Below are 18,118 nucleotides of genomic sequence, written 5' to 3' on the forward strand. Positions count from 1 at the left end.
AAGGAAGCTCTAGGACAAGCCCAAAGCTCCCCACAAACACCTGACACATGGGAGGCAGTGAATACACTCTTGCAGAATGGATTAACACACACATATATATAATCACAGTCCCACCCATTAAGTATATTCATTATATCACCATTCAGTGAGAATGTCAGCCTAAAAAATAGTCAATCCAATATTTACAGCACTCATAACAACCTGGAGCAACCACAAAGTCAATCGTGTAATTAAATAAAAATGAATGCCCAAAACGTATTAATTTAGTGCCCAAATATAAACAAAGCCTCAGTCTTCTATAATTTATAGTAGTTTTTCTTCTCTCTACCTCACTGATGTAAAAAACTGTTATGCTCTCAGTAGTTCAGTTTATGGGATCAAAGAATCTTATCAAAAACGTCAGCAATATTTTTTCTCTGCCCATAATAAAATAGGCTGAATTTATCTAACCTTAAAAATAGAACTCAATTTATCCACAACATTGGCCCTCATCTTGCAAGTTGTACTATTAAATTATGTTGACTCCTGATGGTCTGAACAAGCAAAAGAGGGTGCCATTACTCATTTTCTCTCTTATGCAAAGATCTGCAAGTCCTTCTCCATGATTTATTTACCAGACTCTGGGTCAGATTTTAGTTTGCTCCATTATTCACAGCAGAGGGCAATCGCATCATCGTTGTTAATGCTGAGATTTTAAAGCCCATTTGTATATTCCGAGACATCCAGGTTATCTATATGCATGTCCTCTTACAGAACTCTGGGCTGCAGGCTGCCCATCTGTAGAGGCCATGGAGAAAGGGTCTCTCTGATCCATACCTACTATGTGACTGCATGACATTGGTGTGATTTATGGGATCACTGGTACCACTGTCTGGTGACATTCAGGTCCTCACTTTAGGCCTTTCCAGAGCAATATTATTGTTTGATACAACTTATGCCATGTTTCTTGCTTGGTCATTTCTGTGAAAGACTCAAACTTTTGTTCTGTAGAAAGTGGCCTTGGCAGGACCAAAACTGGAATATATTGTGCTTGAGTGATACCAACCTCCTCATCCCCCTTCTCTGGATCAGCATCCATGAGCAATGTAACCAGGTGAAAAGATGGTACATGTCCTAGGGATAGGCAGGAAGAAGGCTCTAGATAGATCATTTGGTCCAGTCCCTCTTTTCCCTCCATGGCATGGCCAAACCCTCTTTAACAGTTGCACAAAAATGATTTTATTTTCTAAGAAAGGAGTGAGAATTGGGTACGTGTGATTTGGTAAGTCTGAGTCTGGGGCTCATTCTAAAATTTAATTCTGGCACATGGAATGGTAGGGTCATTGACCTTTGAACTGTGAGGACCACTGCTTGTGTAGCTAACGCTGGCAGCCCCAGGTATATTCCTGAGAGACCCAAAGGACAATGTGTCTGAATACTTCTCCTAGTACGCTTATTAAAGAAAATTCTTAAAAAGTTATAGGGTAGGGGTACCTGGGTGGCTCGGTGGATTAAGCATCTGACTCCTGATTTCAGTTCAGGTCATGATCTCAGGGTCATGAGATCAAGCCCTGAATCAGGCTCCATGCTCAGTACACAGTATGCTTGAGATTTTTTCCCCCCCTCTCTGTCCTCACCCTGCTCTCTCTCTCTCTCTCTCTCTCTCTCTAAGATAAATAAATAAATAAATAAAATATTACAAAGTATATAAATTTGTTTGATATTTGGCATACACATTTACATATATACATATATGTGACACATACATCACATACCTATATACATTAGACAAGGTAAGATGTATGGTATCTAGGGCAAAAGGTAACATAGCTTAATGTTATATTGATGCATGGTGGGCATGTGGTTTGGCTAGGTTTGGACAGATCCTATAATAATTATGACCTCAAAGCAGTTTCCTTTGAAGAAAGTGTTGTAGGCAGTGATTCAGGGCAATAAAGAGATTAAGATACAGTTTTTGTTGTTAAATACAGATATTTTCTAAAAGCTTTTACTTTTATATCACTAGTATTAAGTATAAGACAAATTGGGATATGCACACTTAAATGCTATATGCATTTACTGCTTAGATTTCTTTAAAAAACAGCTTTGCAAGCTATAAATTATATCTGTGATATAGTGGCAATTACATAAAAATGTAATTTTTATGGAAATTAAAATATCTCATAAAATGTAAATTACTTTTCTGAAAAATTACTGAAATTTGTTTAGCCAGCCAAGCTATTTATCATAGTAGGAGAGGCAAGGGCAATTGTTATCAGCAGAATCACTGTTTCCTAAGATATTTTGACATGTTCCCCTGATCTGAACTGTCAAAAAAACCATTCTAATATATTCCTAGGCTGTCCATTTGCTAAAGAATATTTGCAGATACCTATATAAATCCTCTAATATTTTTGAGTCAGTAGCTAAAAGGAAAAAAAGTTTTTTAAAAACACTACCAGTATCAATTTACAACCTGATGAGACCATGCTTGCCTCGAGCCTGGGTGGATTATTCAATCACCAACACCATGCAACATACAAACAAAACACGCCCAGTGCAGAACTTTAATTGCTTCCCAAAAGATCCTCAGCAGAAAATGAAATTATGCAAAGCTAACCTAAAACCAACAGAAAATAAGGAGTGTGCTGTGCTCTTGAACTAGGTAGAGCAACAATCACATATCTGCAAAAAAGGGCACGTGGCAGTGCCTTCGTACGCCCCGGTACAGGAGCACGTGGAGGGCTGTCTCTGTCTCCCCCTGTCCAGTATCTACACCCCTGCTCCATCAATTATCCCTCCTCCTCCATAACTTAGACTATGGTCTCTCTCACAGGAAAGAAGTAATCAATAACTCTGTCAAGCCTGCTTCCCCTTCAAGCTACTACTACCTCCTCTCTTTCCTCCTCCTCCTCCTCATCATCATCATCATCATCATCAATATCTGGGATGAAAAGGTCATCTCCGTTGTCGACCTCTGTGTCATCTACCTCGGCCTCCTGCCACCCTCACCTCCCTCCTGCAGTCTGGCATCTGTCTTCCCCTTCCTCTCAAAGCCCATGTCAAAGGTACTTTTGGTCACCTTCCTCTCCACTCCGCGCTCCTGATCCCACGTCATCATTCTCATGGCTTCGCTATCATACCAATGGTGTCGAAAATCTACCTCCTTAGGCCCATCCTCTCCAAAACACTAAATGCACCTATCCAATATTGCACCTGTATTAGCTTCCTAGGGCTGCTATAACAAAGAACCACAACTGGGTAGGGTTCAGAAATCTCACATCTCCTAGCTCCAGAGGCCAGATGTCTGAGATCAAAGGGTCAGCAGGGCTGGGTCCCCCTGAGGGCCATGAGGTCTCTCTCGATTCTGGTGGGCATAGGCATTCCGTGGTTCATAGGGCCATGGCCCCAATCCTACCTTCATATGATGTTCTCCCTGTGTGTCTTCACATCATCTTCCCTCTATAAGTGTCTGAGTCTAAATGTCCCTTTTATTAGGACACCAAGCATCTCAGATGAGGGCTGACCCTAATGACCTTATTCTAACTTGATTACCTCCTTAAAGAACTCAACTCCAAATAAGATCAGATTTGGAAGAGGTCCTGAGGGTTAGGTCTCCAATGTATTATTTTGAGGAAAACACAAGCAAGTCCATAACGTATCTCAAATTCAGTATGTCCAAAACTAATCCCACCACCCTCCCCTGAGATCTTCACTTGGACCATGTTTCTGTGTGTCTCCTAAACTCATTTTTGTCTTATTCTTCTCCTTATCAATGACCCATCCTTCCTCCACAGCATCTCCCAAACTTCTCCCCTCCTCTTCATTCCCACAACCACCTCACAAATTTAGGCCGAATTATCTTGCACCAACTCCATGGCGACTGTGCCTTACTGGGTTTCTGGCCTGCAGTCTCTCTGCTCTCTCTCTAGACCCATTCATCTTATAAATTGCTGCCACATTAATCTTCCTAACAGACAACTCTGACCCAGTTCCCTCCCCAGACAGGGGGAAAAAAAGAAAAAGAAAACAGAAAGATAACTTCAAAGGCCCTTCTTACCTTATGAATTCAGTATAAATTCCTTCCCCTGGTGGTCTCAAGGCTCCCCACCTACCTTCTCAGGACCACCACAGCTCCCACTCTCCCAGCCATGGCCCCGTGTGTCTCCTGGCTGTCTCAGCTGGGGTCCTGTCACGGAAAGAGATACTTGCAAAGAATTTTTCACTGCAAAGTGTTTAATGAAGGGAGAAAGATGTGGGAAGGAAGGGGGACAGGGTCCAACTGTGGGGAGCTGTTACCAGTCCTGCATCTGGAGCATCCAGGACAATAAACCATCCCCAGGGCCCAGGGAGAACAGGAGCCACTTGGACAGAGCGCGGGGCAGAGTGAGTGAAAAGAAATGCATCAGGGATGGAGAAACAGGGAACCCTAACACCCGGCCTCCATGCACACTCCCTCTCACCTGGGATCCTGTCGGCCCACCCTCCTCACCACACTCATCAAAACATACCCATCTTTAAAAGGCACACTAGTGATATTGAAGATTTCTTTTAAAAAGTTAAAAACACTCACTTAAACAAATATAAAATGAACATGTGTCTGAGATTTTATTGAATTCCTAAGTAAAGAAAGAACTTAGGTATGATGTTACAGCAGGTTCAAAAGAGAATCCAAGGGGTGCCTGGGTGGCTCAGTTGGTTCAGCATCCAACTCTTGATTTTGGCTCAGGGTCATGAGATCAAGCCCCACATTGGGCTCCGTGGTAAATGGGGAGCCTGCTTGGGATTCTTCCCCTCTCCCTCTGCCTCCACCCACTTGTTTGTGTGCTCAGGCATGTTCTCACTCTCAAAAAAAAAAAAAAAAAAAGCAAAAGAAAATCCAAAGAACGTGCATATATGAAAGTCCACCAGGAAAACTGAAACAAATCAGCTCACTGAGTACAAAACCCCTGAGTATCCACAGCGCATTCCACCAGACACAGTGTGCATTTTCTGTAATCAAGAACCACACACTCAAAAATCACTGCTATGTGTTTCCCATGACTTACAGAATTGTAAAATAGCTCAAAGACAAATGAAAAGCAGAGATAACCCAAATGGGTGAGCGAGGTGGGCGGGATACCACAGTTCTTTTTTTTATTGGCCACATTCACAGTCGTCCACAACCTTTCCTGACTGACTGAAATAAGGAAGGAAGGAGAGAAAGAGGGTGGGAGACAAGGAAAGACAAAATAGGGCTTTGGCACCAGGAGGACCTTGGGCTCACCACCACATCACATACTCACTCTCTGCCTTTGAGCAAGTCATGTCACTGCTCCGCCTCTGCTTCCCAATCTGTGCAAAAGCAATCAACTGCCCTAATAACTAAATGAATTGTTACAAGAATCAAATGAATGGTGGCTATCCTGTCTGAGCTAAATAAATGGCAGCCAGAACACTTAAGGAACTTTCATTTTCCTTCACTATAAAATCCTGGAGTCAGACCTGACATTCCCTTTGAGTCTGAAAATTCTGTGACTATAAATGCTGCCTCCTCCAAGAAGCCTTGGACAACTGTAATTAGCAGACACAGATCCCTCCCCGCCTCAAAATCCTCTTCCATAGCAATTATCTGCCTCTCATGTCCAATCCGTAGGAGGACATTTGTTTTTTTCTTATTCCCCATCCCACCCAACAAAGACAGAATAAACTCCATCAAGCAGAACAGGCTCAGATGGGTTTGTGTCCTAGCACCGAGCACAGTGCTTGGCACGCAGTAGGTAGTCAACAAACATTTCAAAATGAACTAAAAGAAAACATAGGTCAAAACCACAATGAGCTATCACCTCACATCTGTTAGAATGACTATTATCAAAAAAATAAATAAAATAAAATAACAAGTGTTCAGGAAAAAGGGAACCCTGTGCACTATTGATAGGATTGGAAATTGGTGCAGCCACTCTGGAAAACAATTTGGAGGTTCCTTTAGAAATTAAAAATAGAACCATGAGATCCAGCAATACCATTTCTTGGTATTTAATTGAATAAAATGAAAACACTAATTCAAAAAGATGTCTGCACCCCCACGTTCACTGAAGCATTACTTACAACAGCCAAGATATGGAAGCAATGCAAGTATCCATAGGTGGATGAATGGATAAAAAAATGTGGTTTATATTTATATACAATGGAATATTATTTAGCCATAAAAAGAATGAAATCTTGCCATTTGTGACAACCTGGATGGACCTCGAGGACATTACACCAAGAGAAGCTAGTCAGATGAAAATAGATACTGTACAGTTTCACTTAAATGTGGAATCTAAAAATAAAAGCAAAAACAAAAAACCAAACTCACAAATACAGAAAACAGATGGCTGGATGCCAGGGGTGGGGGATGGAAGGCTGGGTGAAGTGGGTAAAGGCATCAAAAGGTACAAACTTCCAGGTATAAAATAAGTCAGTCCTGGGTTGTAAGGTACAGAAGGGTGACTATAGCTAATAATACTGTATTGTCCATTTGAAATTGCTAAAAGAGGGATCCCTGGGTGGCGCAGCGGTTTGGCGCCTGCCTTTGGTCCAGGGCGCGATCCTGGAGACCCGGGATCGAATCCCACGTCGGGCTCCCGGTGCATGGAGCCTGCTTCTCCCTCTGCCTGTGTCTCTGCCTCTCTCTCTCTCTGTGACTATCATAAATAAATAAAAATTAAAAAAAAAAATTTGAAATTGCTAAAAGAGTAGATCTTAAAATTTATCAATTTTGAGAAAAAAATAGTTTGTAACTCTCATGGTAATGGATGTTAACGAGACCTGCTACAGTAATCATTTCACAATATATACAAATACCAAATCATTATGTTGTACGCCGGAAGTTAAAGTAATGTTGTATGTCAATTATATCTCAAATGAATAAAATATACAAACACACATACTAAAGCGGTCCCAGAGGGGGAGAGAGAACACAAGACAGGATACTGGAGCCAGCAGGGTTAAAAGCACAATTCTCCCTCCTCCTTTACTAATTTCTGTATCCTCTTTTGCACAGATTGGACTTAAGTTGGGCCGATCTGCAGGCTTTTCTGAGGGACACTGTTCTCTGCAGCAGCAGCAGCAGCAGCAGCAGCAGCAACAGGACCTGTATATTCAATGACACCCCTTCTCCGGGAGACGATGGCTCCTGTGACTGTCACAAAGAGGAGAGCAGCAGAACTGGATGCTTTCAGCTGCTTTGACAGCCATCAGTCACAAAGTATTCATCTCAGCTTTTCATTTGTCTGTAACTCAGGAAGGAATGTTCTCCTGATGTTTCACTGAACCTACAAGCCAGGCCTTGTAAGCTGATCAAGACTCCCAACCAGGGGCATTGTCCCTGACGACAAATCATGTCAGATATAATCCAGGACCAGAGCGGATGGAAGGGATATTCTAAGAGAATAAGGAAGAAATCAAAATGGCATCGAGGATTAAATCCAGTAAGTGCATACGTGCGTGCATGCATGTGTGTGTGTGTGTGTGTGTGTGTGTGTTTCTGCTAAATTTTTCAAGTGCTTCAGTCATCCTTCAATACACTGCTCTTCTCTGAAAGAAAAAAATTACATTCTGCCCTATAGGCTCTTAACTATATGCATCCCTGAAGTACAATTCTTTAAAATACTGTCTTTCCTTTCAGAAAGAGACTTTGATATGTATTTTCAACCCTTACCCCAAACTTCACCCCCAAACTTCCACTGTTCCAAAAATAAAATGAATCAAAATCTTCAGGATTTTATTTCAGGTGGGATTTGGGAACATTTTCTATGTGGCATTTTATTTAAGTTTTGCTTCCTGTCTTAAGTGTTGTACAGTCTGGACATAGTCTTTTGTGTTGTTTTTATATCTTATGTAAAGTCTAATCTGCTTTTATGGCCACCTACCCCACCCCATGGAAGGTGAGTCTTTCAGCCCCCCATTATGGCCATGCTCATTACCTCTTCACCTTTGGTCCTTTCTGAATTTACACAGACCCCATGGTCCTCCAGGACCATGAGCTTACTGCTCCCAAGCTGATGTGTACAAGGCTCCACTGTTTTGACACCTCGGTTCTACGGGACCATCTTCTACCTTCTAAGTATCTCCCATGTATCTGGTATCATGATGTCAACAAACTGAGTTCCCAGTGTGTGCATCCTGAATAAGGATAACCTAGTAAACTTTGCATGCAATTGCTCTATTTTGTATTTATCATCGAAATATTGGCTCAAAGAATCAGTTCAATTCAATTCCACAAACATTTAATGAGTGCCTGTCATGTGATACATATCCTGTGAGGCGCTGGTAGTTGAAGAAATTCACACTCGATATTATAAAGTACATTCCCGCAGAGAAAAGCATGGCATCGAGTTTCCCTCCTGCGTTAAAATACATTAACCTACAGCAGAAAGAGACCCCACAGAGTCTTGAAGTGTGCAAGTTCCAGAGTCACCTGTCTGGACCGGAAACCCTAGCTCCACGGCCTGGACCTGCCAACAGGGGGCAGGTGACGGAACTTCTTGGTCTCTACCTCTGAGGGATTTTTGTGAGGGTTTCATGAGAAAATACAGGTAAAATACTTAGAGCAGACATTGTGGACAATGCATATAAATAAAAATAAACCTGCCAGAAATAAAGCCAGTAACAATAGTAGTTAAGTAACTATATAAAGTAGCTCTGGCCCCCAGATCATACCGGAGAGATGGTTACCCCTTCCGGGCTGCCACCATCACTTCAGATGACTTCTGTCAGCCTCTAGAACTCTTCAGTTGTCCCTAAGAATTCTCCGCAGACAACCTCAAAAAAAAAAAAAAAAAAAGAAAAGAAAAGAAAAGAAAAGAAAAGAAAAGAAAAGAAAAGAAAAGAAAAGAAAAGAAAAGAAAAGAAAAAAAAAAAGGTGGGATGGTGCTGTTGTATCTCTGGCCCTGCTGCCATCAAAATGGCACCTCTCCCAGCCAGCTCACCACAGACCCTGTCACTTACTCCTTTCAAAAAACAAAAACAAGACATCCAAAATACGAGAAGCAGTAACAGAGACCAACATTTCACTGCCATCCATAAACTAATTTTAGAGAATTTCACGTTAGGGTCAAAATTTGGTTAAAAGAAATATGGAATGCTATCTTTCTCTCAGGAGAATGAGTGAGTGGGTTTTGCATATGTGGGAGACCAAAATTTCTTAAAATGTCTTCAAATGTGAAAGAAATATAAACTCCAGTGAAATCTCAAAGAAGTTAAATCACAATTCCCTGTAGTGTGCTAACCAGAAGCCCGTTGTAGAAAACAAATGAGCACAACTTTTAATGGCTGCGAACTCAATGTGACAGTACGGATTCTAACAATGTTCCAGCTTACTCGACACTCTAGGATTTGGTTTTTCCTGTAATTTTTCTTTCTTTCTTTTTTTTTTTTTTTTGGTCTCTTACTTTTTTCTTTGTCCTCCCAAACCATATCTTTTACTTTGTATCTTTGGTTATGTGTTAAATTGCAAATGAAATTCATAGGTTCACGCGAACATTCAAAGACAGATTCTAAATTCAGAGGGAAATAAAATATTTTAAAATTTCGTCATAAGTGGAAAAAGCGTGCAAGAAGTTTTCTGAATCATAAACTTTTGTAATGAAAAAAAAGTGTTTGCTGTGGTAGAAAAAAATAAACCGGCCACGCTGAGCTGGTCCTCCAGCTGTGCTGATGGGGGTGTGTGAGGCTGTGTCACCGGCTCAGCAATCCCACATGAATTCCCCATGCCCATTAAGAAGCGTGTGAGGTGTGTACTCACAGCACTCCCGGACACTCAGACCCAGCAAGGCACCATTGTCCCACAACCTCCGATAGCACTTTCTGCTCTTTTAGTCCCCTTGCCCTGCATCCACGTCACTCCCCAGCTAGATGGGAGGCGGTCTTCAGGTAAACCGGCCAATACTCATCAACGGTTGGGTGACAGCAGACACCCTCACCCAGCCACTAAGCGGAGGTCTCACTGGGAGCAGCCAGTGGCTCTGGCTCTCTCAGTCCCTTACCCTGGGGAGAACCCTGTTGGGTGAGTGAGCTTGGAAGCAATTAGAGGCAGGGCCTCTGAACACTCCAAGTTAGTGGCAGTGATGAAAACTCCCGATTTGTTTCATTGCCAAAAACCTCACTACAGAACTTTTACTGGGCCACAGGAACCAGGAAATCCACCTTCTGTCTGGGCTTTGAGGCCAACTAGAATGTTTTAGGAAACCCCAAAAATACTTGTTCATTGACCCAAGTAACAGGAAGCCAGGGAAGGCCTTTGAAGTTAAGACAGTAGAGAACACAAGCAAAGAAGTTCTCCAGGAGTTTAGTTACTGACTAATCCTGTGATCTACCAGGATAAGAATTTTCAGAGACCCCCCCCCCAAAAAAAAATATACACTTCTAGCACAAGGGCAATATTTTTTCCTTATTCTCATCCTTCTACATGGTTTGAGTTTGGTTGACCCTCACAACTCTTAGCAAATGTGAAACAAACTCAGAGGGCCCCTCAGAGCTAAGTTCCAGCTCAATCTTTCCCAGAGTTTTTATAGGACACCTCCGACCCCAAAGTCACACAACCCCTCATGTTCCAGTGTTCTTCCCATGATTAACAGTGATGAAAATAAGTGTTCCAATGGATGCCGCTGCAATGCCCTGGAAGTTACCTCACTATCTAGAAGCTTCTCACTTGAAATACAAATCCCGACAGGGACTCAGTGTCTCTCTTGGGCAGCCCCAATCACTCAGACTTCCTAAAGCCTTCATTTACTCTTTCTCTCCTTAGGTCACTTGTCTTAATAACTTCCCTCTCTCAGATGTTCTTCACATGCCTGGCACTAGCTGCCCTCCCCAGCTGGCCCAGGGTCCCCTGCAGCCCTCACACAGCCAACCAAGCCAGCCTGTCTCATCCCCACACCTCCTCTCTCCTCCTCTCAAGCCTAACCACCTACCTCCTACTCTCCTGCCTCTAGGAGGGATCTCACTAACACTCTTTCGCCCACACCCTTTGCCTACTTCCTTCATCACAGATTCCTTCTTTCTGCACTTGAACACATTCACATGGTTTTCACATTTAATTGAGGGAGTGGGGGGCGGGGGGTAACCTTTCTCTTATCCTGGTCTTCCATCACCATACTACTCCCCTCAAACCTATCCTTGTAGGCAATGCTGTGCTATGCATCATGGGAAATGAATGCCTCCCCCCACACCAACACGGTGGCAACCCTCCCACAGAGCATCAGGGGACCCAAATCAGGGCCGTGGATAAGTGATAAAATGTGTGGAACTGGGGCGCTTGAGAAATGGTCTCAGAGAGGTAAAATCAGAACTGGTTGGAGCAATCCAAAAGCTCCAGCAGGATGGGGAACGTAAGTAAGGTTATCAAAAATCAGATTACAGATGGTCATGAGCCAAGCAGAGGGGTTACAATGGATAAGACAGGAATAGGGAACCAAGGAGTGGTGGCATGAACATGGGGTTTTAGGAGGATTCAAATGGCAGGAGGCTTCAAGGCACTTTGCTAGTGGCTGGTTGGGGCCGAGGGACGATGGAGGTCAGAACAAGTAATGGGGTATGAAAGAAATCAAAATCTGAGCTAGAGGCCAAGGAAAACAGCACAGGAGAAGATGCCAAATGAGCTACAGGAGGAGGATAAAGGAGCTCAAGCAATGCATGGAGTATCTACCATGAGGCAGACACTGGAATTGGTTTTCCACACAAATTCTATCCCATGATCTTCAAAAGTCCTTCTGAAATGCCTAATATTATATTTAGGGTGTAAGAAAAATGTTTAAATTTTTCTCAAGTACATAAGCTAGGTACTGGTGGAGAAAGGCCTCAGACCCAGGTCTTCTTTTTTTTTTTTTTTTTTTAATTTTTATTTATGATAGTCACACACAGAGAGAGAGAGAGAGGCAGAGACACAGGCAGAGGGAGAAGCAGGCCCTATGCACCGGGAGCCTGATGTGGGATTCGATCCCGGGTCTCCAGGATCGCGCCCTGGGCCAAAGGCAGGCGCCAAACCGCTGCGCCACCCAGGGATCCCAGACCCAGGTCTTCTAAAGATGAGGGCCACACTGGTGTGTTTGGGCCAGAGCCTAAAATGGCAGTGCCATTGACCAACACAGAGTCACCGGGATGAAGAGCCACTCAGGGGACTGAGTACCCGTGAGCTCAGGATGGTGTATCCACAGGTAGGAAGGGAGTCAAAACAAAGGCCGCCAACAGCTAGAAATAAGGGGCTGAGGACTATAAGATCTGTGGTGGGTGTCTCCCATAGGAAGGAAGGACTTCGAGAAAGTTCCTATAATTTCTCTGGCTCTCAGAGAAATTATAGGATGGGTGAGGTCATCATGACATCTTCTCAAACTCTCATTCCAAGGATCCCAAGCTTTGCGGCACAGATGAGCTCACAAAGGCAGAAGAGACAGAACGGGAAATGGGAGAGGATCTTTGGGGATAAGCAATCTTGGAGCAAAAGAAGTAAAAAGAATTCCAAGAAGCATGAACAGGAAAGTATAAAAATGACTCCAAATGTGCCAGGCTTGGCAATCACAAGCAGGGGTGGAGACCACACTGGGAAGAGCTGAGCAGCTGAAGGAGGCACTGGGGTCAAACACAGAAATTGTGAGGTAGGAGAAATGACTGTGCTTCAAGATCAACCAAGGGACCAGTACTGAGGGAGGCAAAGAGAGGATGGAACACGTTCTGCAAGTGTCCAGTCCTGGACCCGGAGGCAAGCCCTGGGGTCTAGGACGCTAAGAAGCTGCAACTTTCGAGAAGGAAAGAAGCTTCCTGGTCAATGGCTGGGAAGACAGAGCAGATTTGGACAGTGAACCCTGGGAAGGGGAAGATAAGGATAAAATGGGACAGTGGGTTTGAATCTACCCCATAAGGAAGAATGGGGTGTTGCGAGTGACCTTCCTGACAGTTCTTCAGAGATTCTTCATGCCTCCTGTGTTACTCCATGCCATGGACTGAATGTCTGCATCCCCTAAAAGTCATACACTGAAATGCGAACTCCCAGTGGGGTGCTACTAGGAAGTGGGGCCTTTAGGAGGTCAGTAGGTCAAGAGGCCAGGACCCTTACGAAACAGAATTAGTGCCCTTATAAGAAGAAACACAGGAGAGATGATTTTTGTCTTTCAGCAATATGAGGATACAAGAAGATGGCCATCTGCAAGCCAGGAAGAAGTCACACAATGCATCTGCCACCACCCTGATCCTGGACTCCCTGACCTCCAGGACAATGACAAATAAATGTTTGCTGTTTAGGCCACCAAGCTACGTATGGTATTAGCAGTGTGACCAAGACAGCCGCGAATCTGGAGTATGACACTTGGGCCAAAGCATCTTGGCTCTCTGCGCTTGAGTTTCCTTACCTGCAAAATGATGGGCGGGGAGGGAGACAGAGGTAGACGAGGTGGCATTCTCTAAAGGTCTCTTTTTACCCTAATGTCCTAGAATTTTTACATGTGTTTTGTCCTCCTGATTGTTCCATGCCAGCCCCTAAACCTTTTCTTCGCGACTATAATTGCAAACCACAACTCTCCTTCTTTTGGATTCTTCCTTAACACCAAATATCACACCATGCATACAGAAGGTGTTCAACAAACGTTTTTCTGAATTCATCGAATTTCCAGAATGTCACAGTTTCAGAAGGCAAATGTGTGTTTACGTGCCTCTTCCTCTCTCCAAGGGTTATCTACGGAGGCACAGTCCCCAGAAGTTGCAATCTTTGCTCAGCTAGCTCAGCCTTGATAGAAACACTTATCTAAAGCCCAAGTATAAGTAAGACTGAATGTCAAATAAATCAGTGCCCTAATTGTTTGAGTCTGCCCTTCCCACGAATGTGTACACACCAATTTTTAAGTAAAAAAAAAGTCTGATTATGTAAGCGTGGGTGTGCTTTCCATCAATTCCTTGAAAAAAACACCACAGTGCATATCTATCTAAAGCTCCTCCTCACGCCTTCATTATCAAGGGAGCAAAAGGTGGAAATTCCCACAGCTCACTCAGAGTCTTTTCCTTTGTACTCCTACAGCTGACAAAAGTGATTAGGTATCCTGTTTGCTGTAAAGCTAAAACATTCTTGAAAGGCTGAGAAGCAGCCCTTCTCTCCTGGAAAGGACACAAGCCTAGGACCTGAGTTTTAATCTTACTTCCACACGGTTGAGTCTCTGACTTTGTACAATTAACCTTCCTGTACCTTTACAAACAAGGTTAAATATTCCGGCCCAATCTATTTTACACTGTTGTGCATGGCATTTATACTTTATGATGCTTACTATTAGTTGCTGACTGCTTTCTAAAATGCTCTGTATCATTATCAGCAAGATGTACACACACTGTGAAAAAATCTACAGTTTGTTCTGCAAAGGAAGGCCGGAGGGAAGCTAAAGCATTCCCATCAGCATGATTTTTGCAGCCCCTGATAATCCAATTTTCAATCTCAATCTATGCCTAAGTACAAAAACTAGATGACAAAGTGTACACCAAGAGTAACTCAACTTGTCTACACAAATAAAAGAAAGTTTCTTGGAAAAATCGACCTGGGCCCAACGTCATTTTACATCGTGGTTCTCTTAAGGATTCCTATAAAATTTTGTAAGGTTTCTTGAAAAAGAGAGATCATAAGTAAGAACATCCATGGTTTTAAATACCAAATTACAGTTCGCTGACACACAAGTTAATGAAAAAAACTTTTTTTGAAAATTTTAAAATAAAATCAACCACACATTCCAAATCATGGGCATGCTGAGATATGACAGTGAACATATCCATTATGGGCTAAGGGCTCATTTTATGATCGGATTATGTCCCAGCACATCCAGAATTTACACGTCCACATTCTCAATTCCTCTAAAAGATAAACACATCAGAGTGGGAATGCTTCCAGCTGGTGGGGGAGCCCGAGTCAAAGCTGTCTCATCTACATAAGCACTTGAAAGGAAGGAATAGCAGCAAACTCACAACTGCATAATGGAAAAGAAAAGAGATGGGAGAGGGTCTGGCACGGACTAACCAGTGACAAAATTCCCCTTCACAAATGAAGAATTAATTCACAGCAGTGGACGTAACTCATGGACATAGTTCATTAAAGATTTCACCTCTGGAAAAAAAAAAAAAAAAAAAGATTTCACCTCTGCTTCCTTTAACAGGGATCACAAACCTCTTCTAGAAAAAGAAGGAAAAAAGCTTTCTGTAGCCAGGATGTCAAGGATGCGTCAATGAGCTACAGTGCAAAACTCCAAGATGATACTTAAGGTGCTCTAATCAGATGTATGAAATGATCACTCAGCTTCACAATTAAGGTCTCCTAATGTCTGTTTTTCTTTTTTTAAAAATACAATGGCTTCATTTATAACTTAAAACTATTTTATCTAACATGGAGATTGTTAATACTCCCTGGACAATTTGCTTTGAAAACAAAAAAAGAAAAGAAGTAATTCACAATGACGGGACTGCAAGATTGCACACTACAAAACAAAAACAAGAACACTCCAGAAAAAATAAAAACGAGATTAATTTATTGTAAGAACTACATTCTCTCTGTTACTAATTCCATTTACCAATTCTGAGCCATTCACATTCTCAGGTTAAGAAAACAGAATGGAAAGCAACAAGGGCAGGAGGCAGAGGAGCTGGTAAAGGATCTGAGTGTTTCCAGATAAAATTGCCAAACTTAGAGGAAAAAACATGTTTTCCTTTGAGATGTTCAGCTATACTCAAAAAAATTCCCCTGCTCCACTATGCCACTTCCTTCAAGGTCATTTATTATCAGCACAACCTACGGATGTTTTACTAAAAGAAAAATCCCAGCCTAGGACTGCCAGATCTCTACACAGGACCCACTTATCAAAGGTGTTGTTCAGGCTGACAGACAGCTGTTGAGTGGCACAGACCTAACATTACTTTATATGTGCAGAACCCCATCAGCAAGCACATTACCCTGGTCTCTGTTAAGTATTCTGATAACACCACCTCCACCAGGTTTGGCTGAACATTTGAGCCTGCAGGAAGCCCTTGAGTGCATGAAGCCTTCCAAAATTCTGTAGCTGATTTTAACCCTATAGAGTTTGGGGGCAGGGAAACTGAATTTAAAAATTATACAGCAACTAAATATTTTGTCCACCTGAACAAAAGATCCCACGGTTTGGAGAAACATATTTTCATGCGCCCCTGATTTTTTTTAAACCTTATAGAAGTTTTTCACTTAAAAAAAATTCTTATTACTAGTAGGGTTATGACATTCCCCATGAGCAAGGTTTTAGCATACAGGCTCTTCAGAGCTGGATCTTGGGCTAGTAGTACTTGGAACAGCATATGTAATGGTGCATAACATGCAGCCAGGGTTCAGATCATTCCCCATCGGAGGCGGACCCTGGATTTTTGTCCTTTCCAAAGGCTTTCTTCTGCCCACCCCACCCCCCAGATGTTAAGTGAAAATGAATACCTTTGAAAAAATCAGAGGAGCAAAAAGAAAAAAACGGTCACTTACAATGTTTTGGACAAATTCACCATTTTCACTTGTTCAGCTCCCAAATACATTATCTACACTATTTTACCCCTAAAAGTTACTATCTGGTAAGATTTCAAAATTCATAATTGTCGTCACCATGGAGGCAATTGGGAAATGATCTCTTTTGCACTGTTTAGTAAAGAAGTGGCAGCAGAAGCTGCAGTCCTCGCGCGGGGGTGGGGGGAATCCGGGAAGGAAGTATCTTTCCGAGCGAGGAAACAAGTGCAGGAGAAGGAACGACGGAAAGGATGCTGCAAATGCTAACTCGGTTCTTCTTAACAGGAAGTCACAGCATTTTCTTTTGCCAAGAGGCTCGGCCCCAGCTCTGAGGTGAGCGACGCCTCGGCCTGGGAAGTATCCGCAGCGTCCGAGCAAGTCGGCAAGAGGAGGAGCAGGGCCAAGAGGTGCTTGCGGAGAGAACATCGTATTCCTGTGGAACCCACCCTCCCCTGCCGACCCCGTGCGGACACTCGGGGCCGCTGCCCCGCCTGCCCTTACACACGCACGCACGCACGCGCTCTGCTGCACAAGGCGTGCAACAAGCCAGCCTTCAGGGGACACGTTCACGACGTGCCCGCCGCCCCCGCGCGCACGCACACTGCACACACCCACGTCCACACGCGCAGACACACACTCCGTCTCCCCGCGGTCGCCGCACCACGGCCCCGGCGCCGCTGGGGGCTGCCCCCGCCCTCCGCAGCCGCCCACCGGGGAGCCGGGGCCGCGTCCCGCACCCCTCGGGGCCCGCCGGCCCCGCGCGCTCCCCGCCAAGCAGGCGAGTCCCGGGGCTGCCAGACCCACGCGGGCTGAGCCCGCGAGCCCGGGGACCGCGCCGAGGCGGGATTCCCGGGGCAGCGCGCGTCCCCGCCGGCCCCGAGCCCCGCGGCCCCGAGGACACCGGGGAGGCGCCAGCCCCGCCGCGGGTCAGGCCGCACGGCGCCCCCTCCTCCGGGCTCCGCGGCTCCCGGGTCCCCCGCCGGCCCCCGCGCCCCGGGGCCCAGGCTGCGCGCCTCCCGCCCGCTCCGTCCCCGGCGCCCCCCCGCGCACCGACACGCTCCCTCCCCCTCCCCGCTCCCCGCTCCCCTCCAGGCGCCCCCGCCCGGCGTCGCCGGAGCCCCCGGGCAGCCCGCCCCCCGCCCGCCCCCGCGGCCGCCGCCGCTCCACCCAGCCCCGGCAGGGCGCCGCGCCGGTGCTCCGTCCCCGGGGCCAGCGGGGTGGGGGTGCGGGGTGCGGGGTGCGGGGTGCGCGCCGCTTACAGTTCGCAGGAACTGGATCTCGTCCTCGCCCTCGCCCCCATCGGCCATGGCTCCGCGCCTTGTCGCCGGGGCTGGCTCCCGAGCGCCGCGGAGCCCGGTGGCGGCCCCTCGCGCTGCCTCCCGCCGCCGCCGCCGCGCTGCCCCGAGCCGGGGGCGGAGGGGGCCGCGGCTGCCGGGGGCGAGCGCCGGGCGGTCCCCGCCTGCAGAGCGGGGGAGGAGGCGCGGGCGGGGCGGCCGCGGCAGGAGCCTCCGTGCGCCGCACCGCGCGGGAGGAGGGCGCCCCGCAGCCCAGCCGCGCCGGCCCGGGCTCCCTGCCTGCCGCGGCGGACCGCTCGGCCCCGGCTCCCGCCAGCGAGTGCGCGGCGCCCGCGGAGCCCGG

The 18,118-nt window shown here is 45.5% G+C and overlaps 1 protein-coding gene across 4 annotated transcripts in view; it reads right to left on the minus strand.

Moving 5' to 3' along the window:
* RYR2 (ryanodine receptor 2) overlaps window positions 1-17,872 on the minus strand; it is a 727,449-nt gene extending 709,577 nt beyond the window's left edge. For all 4 annotated transcript variants that reach the window (XM_077894379.1, XM_077894378.1, XM_077894377.1 and 1 more), the window contains exon 1: window positions 17,740-17,872. In XM_077894379.1, the coding sequence (XP_077750505.1) occupies window positions 17,740-17,787 (48 nt within the window). In that variant the 5' untranslated portion in view covers window positions 17,788-17,872. The remainder of the gene's footprint in view (window positions 1-17,739) is intronic.
* Between the last annotated feature and the right edge of the window lie 246 nt (window positions 17,873-18,118).

Source organism: Canis aureus, chromosome 4 (assembly GCF_053574225.1).
Source record: "Canis aureus isolate CA01 chromosome 4, VMU_Caureus_v.1.0, whole genome shotgun sequence".
Lineage (NCBI taxonomy): Eukaryota > Metazoa > Chordata > Mammalia > Carnivora > Canidae > Canis > Canis aureus.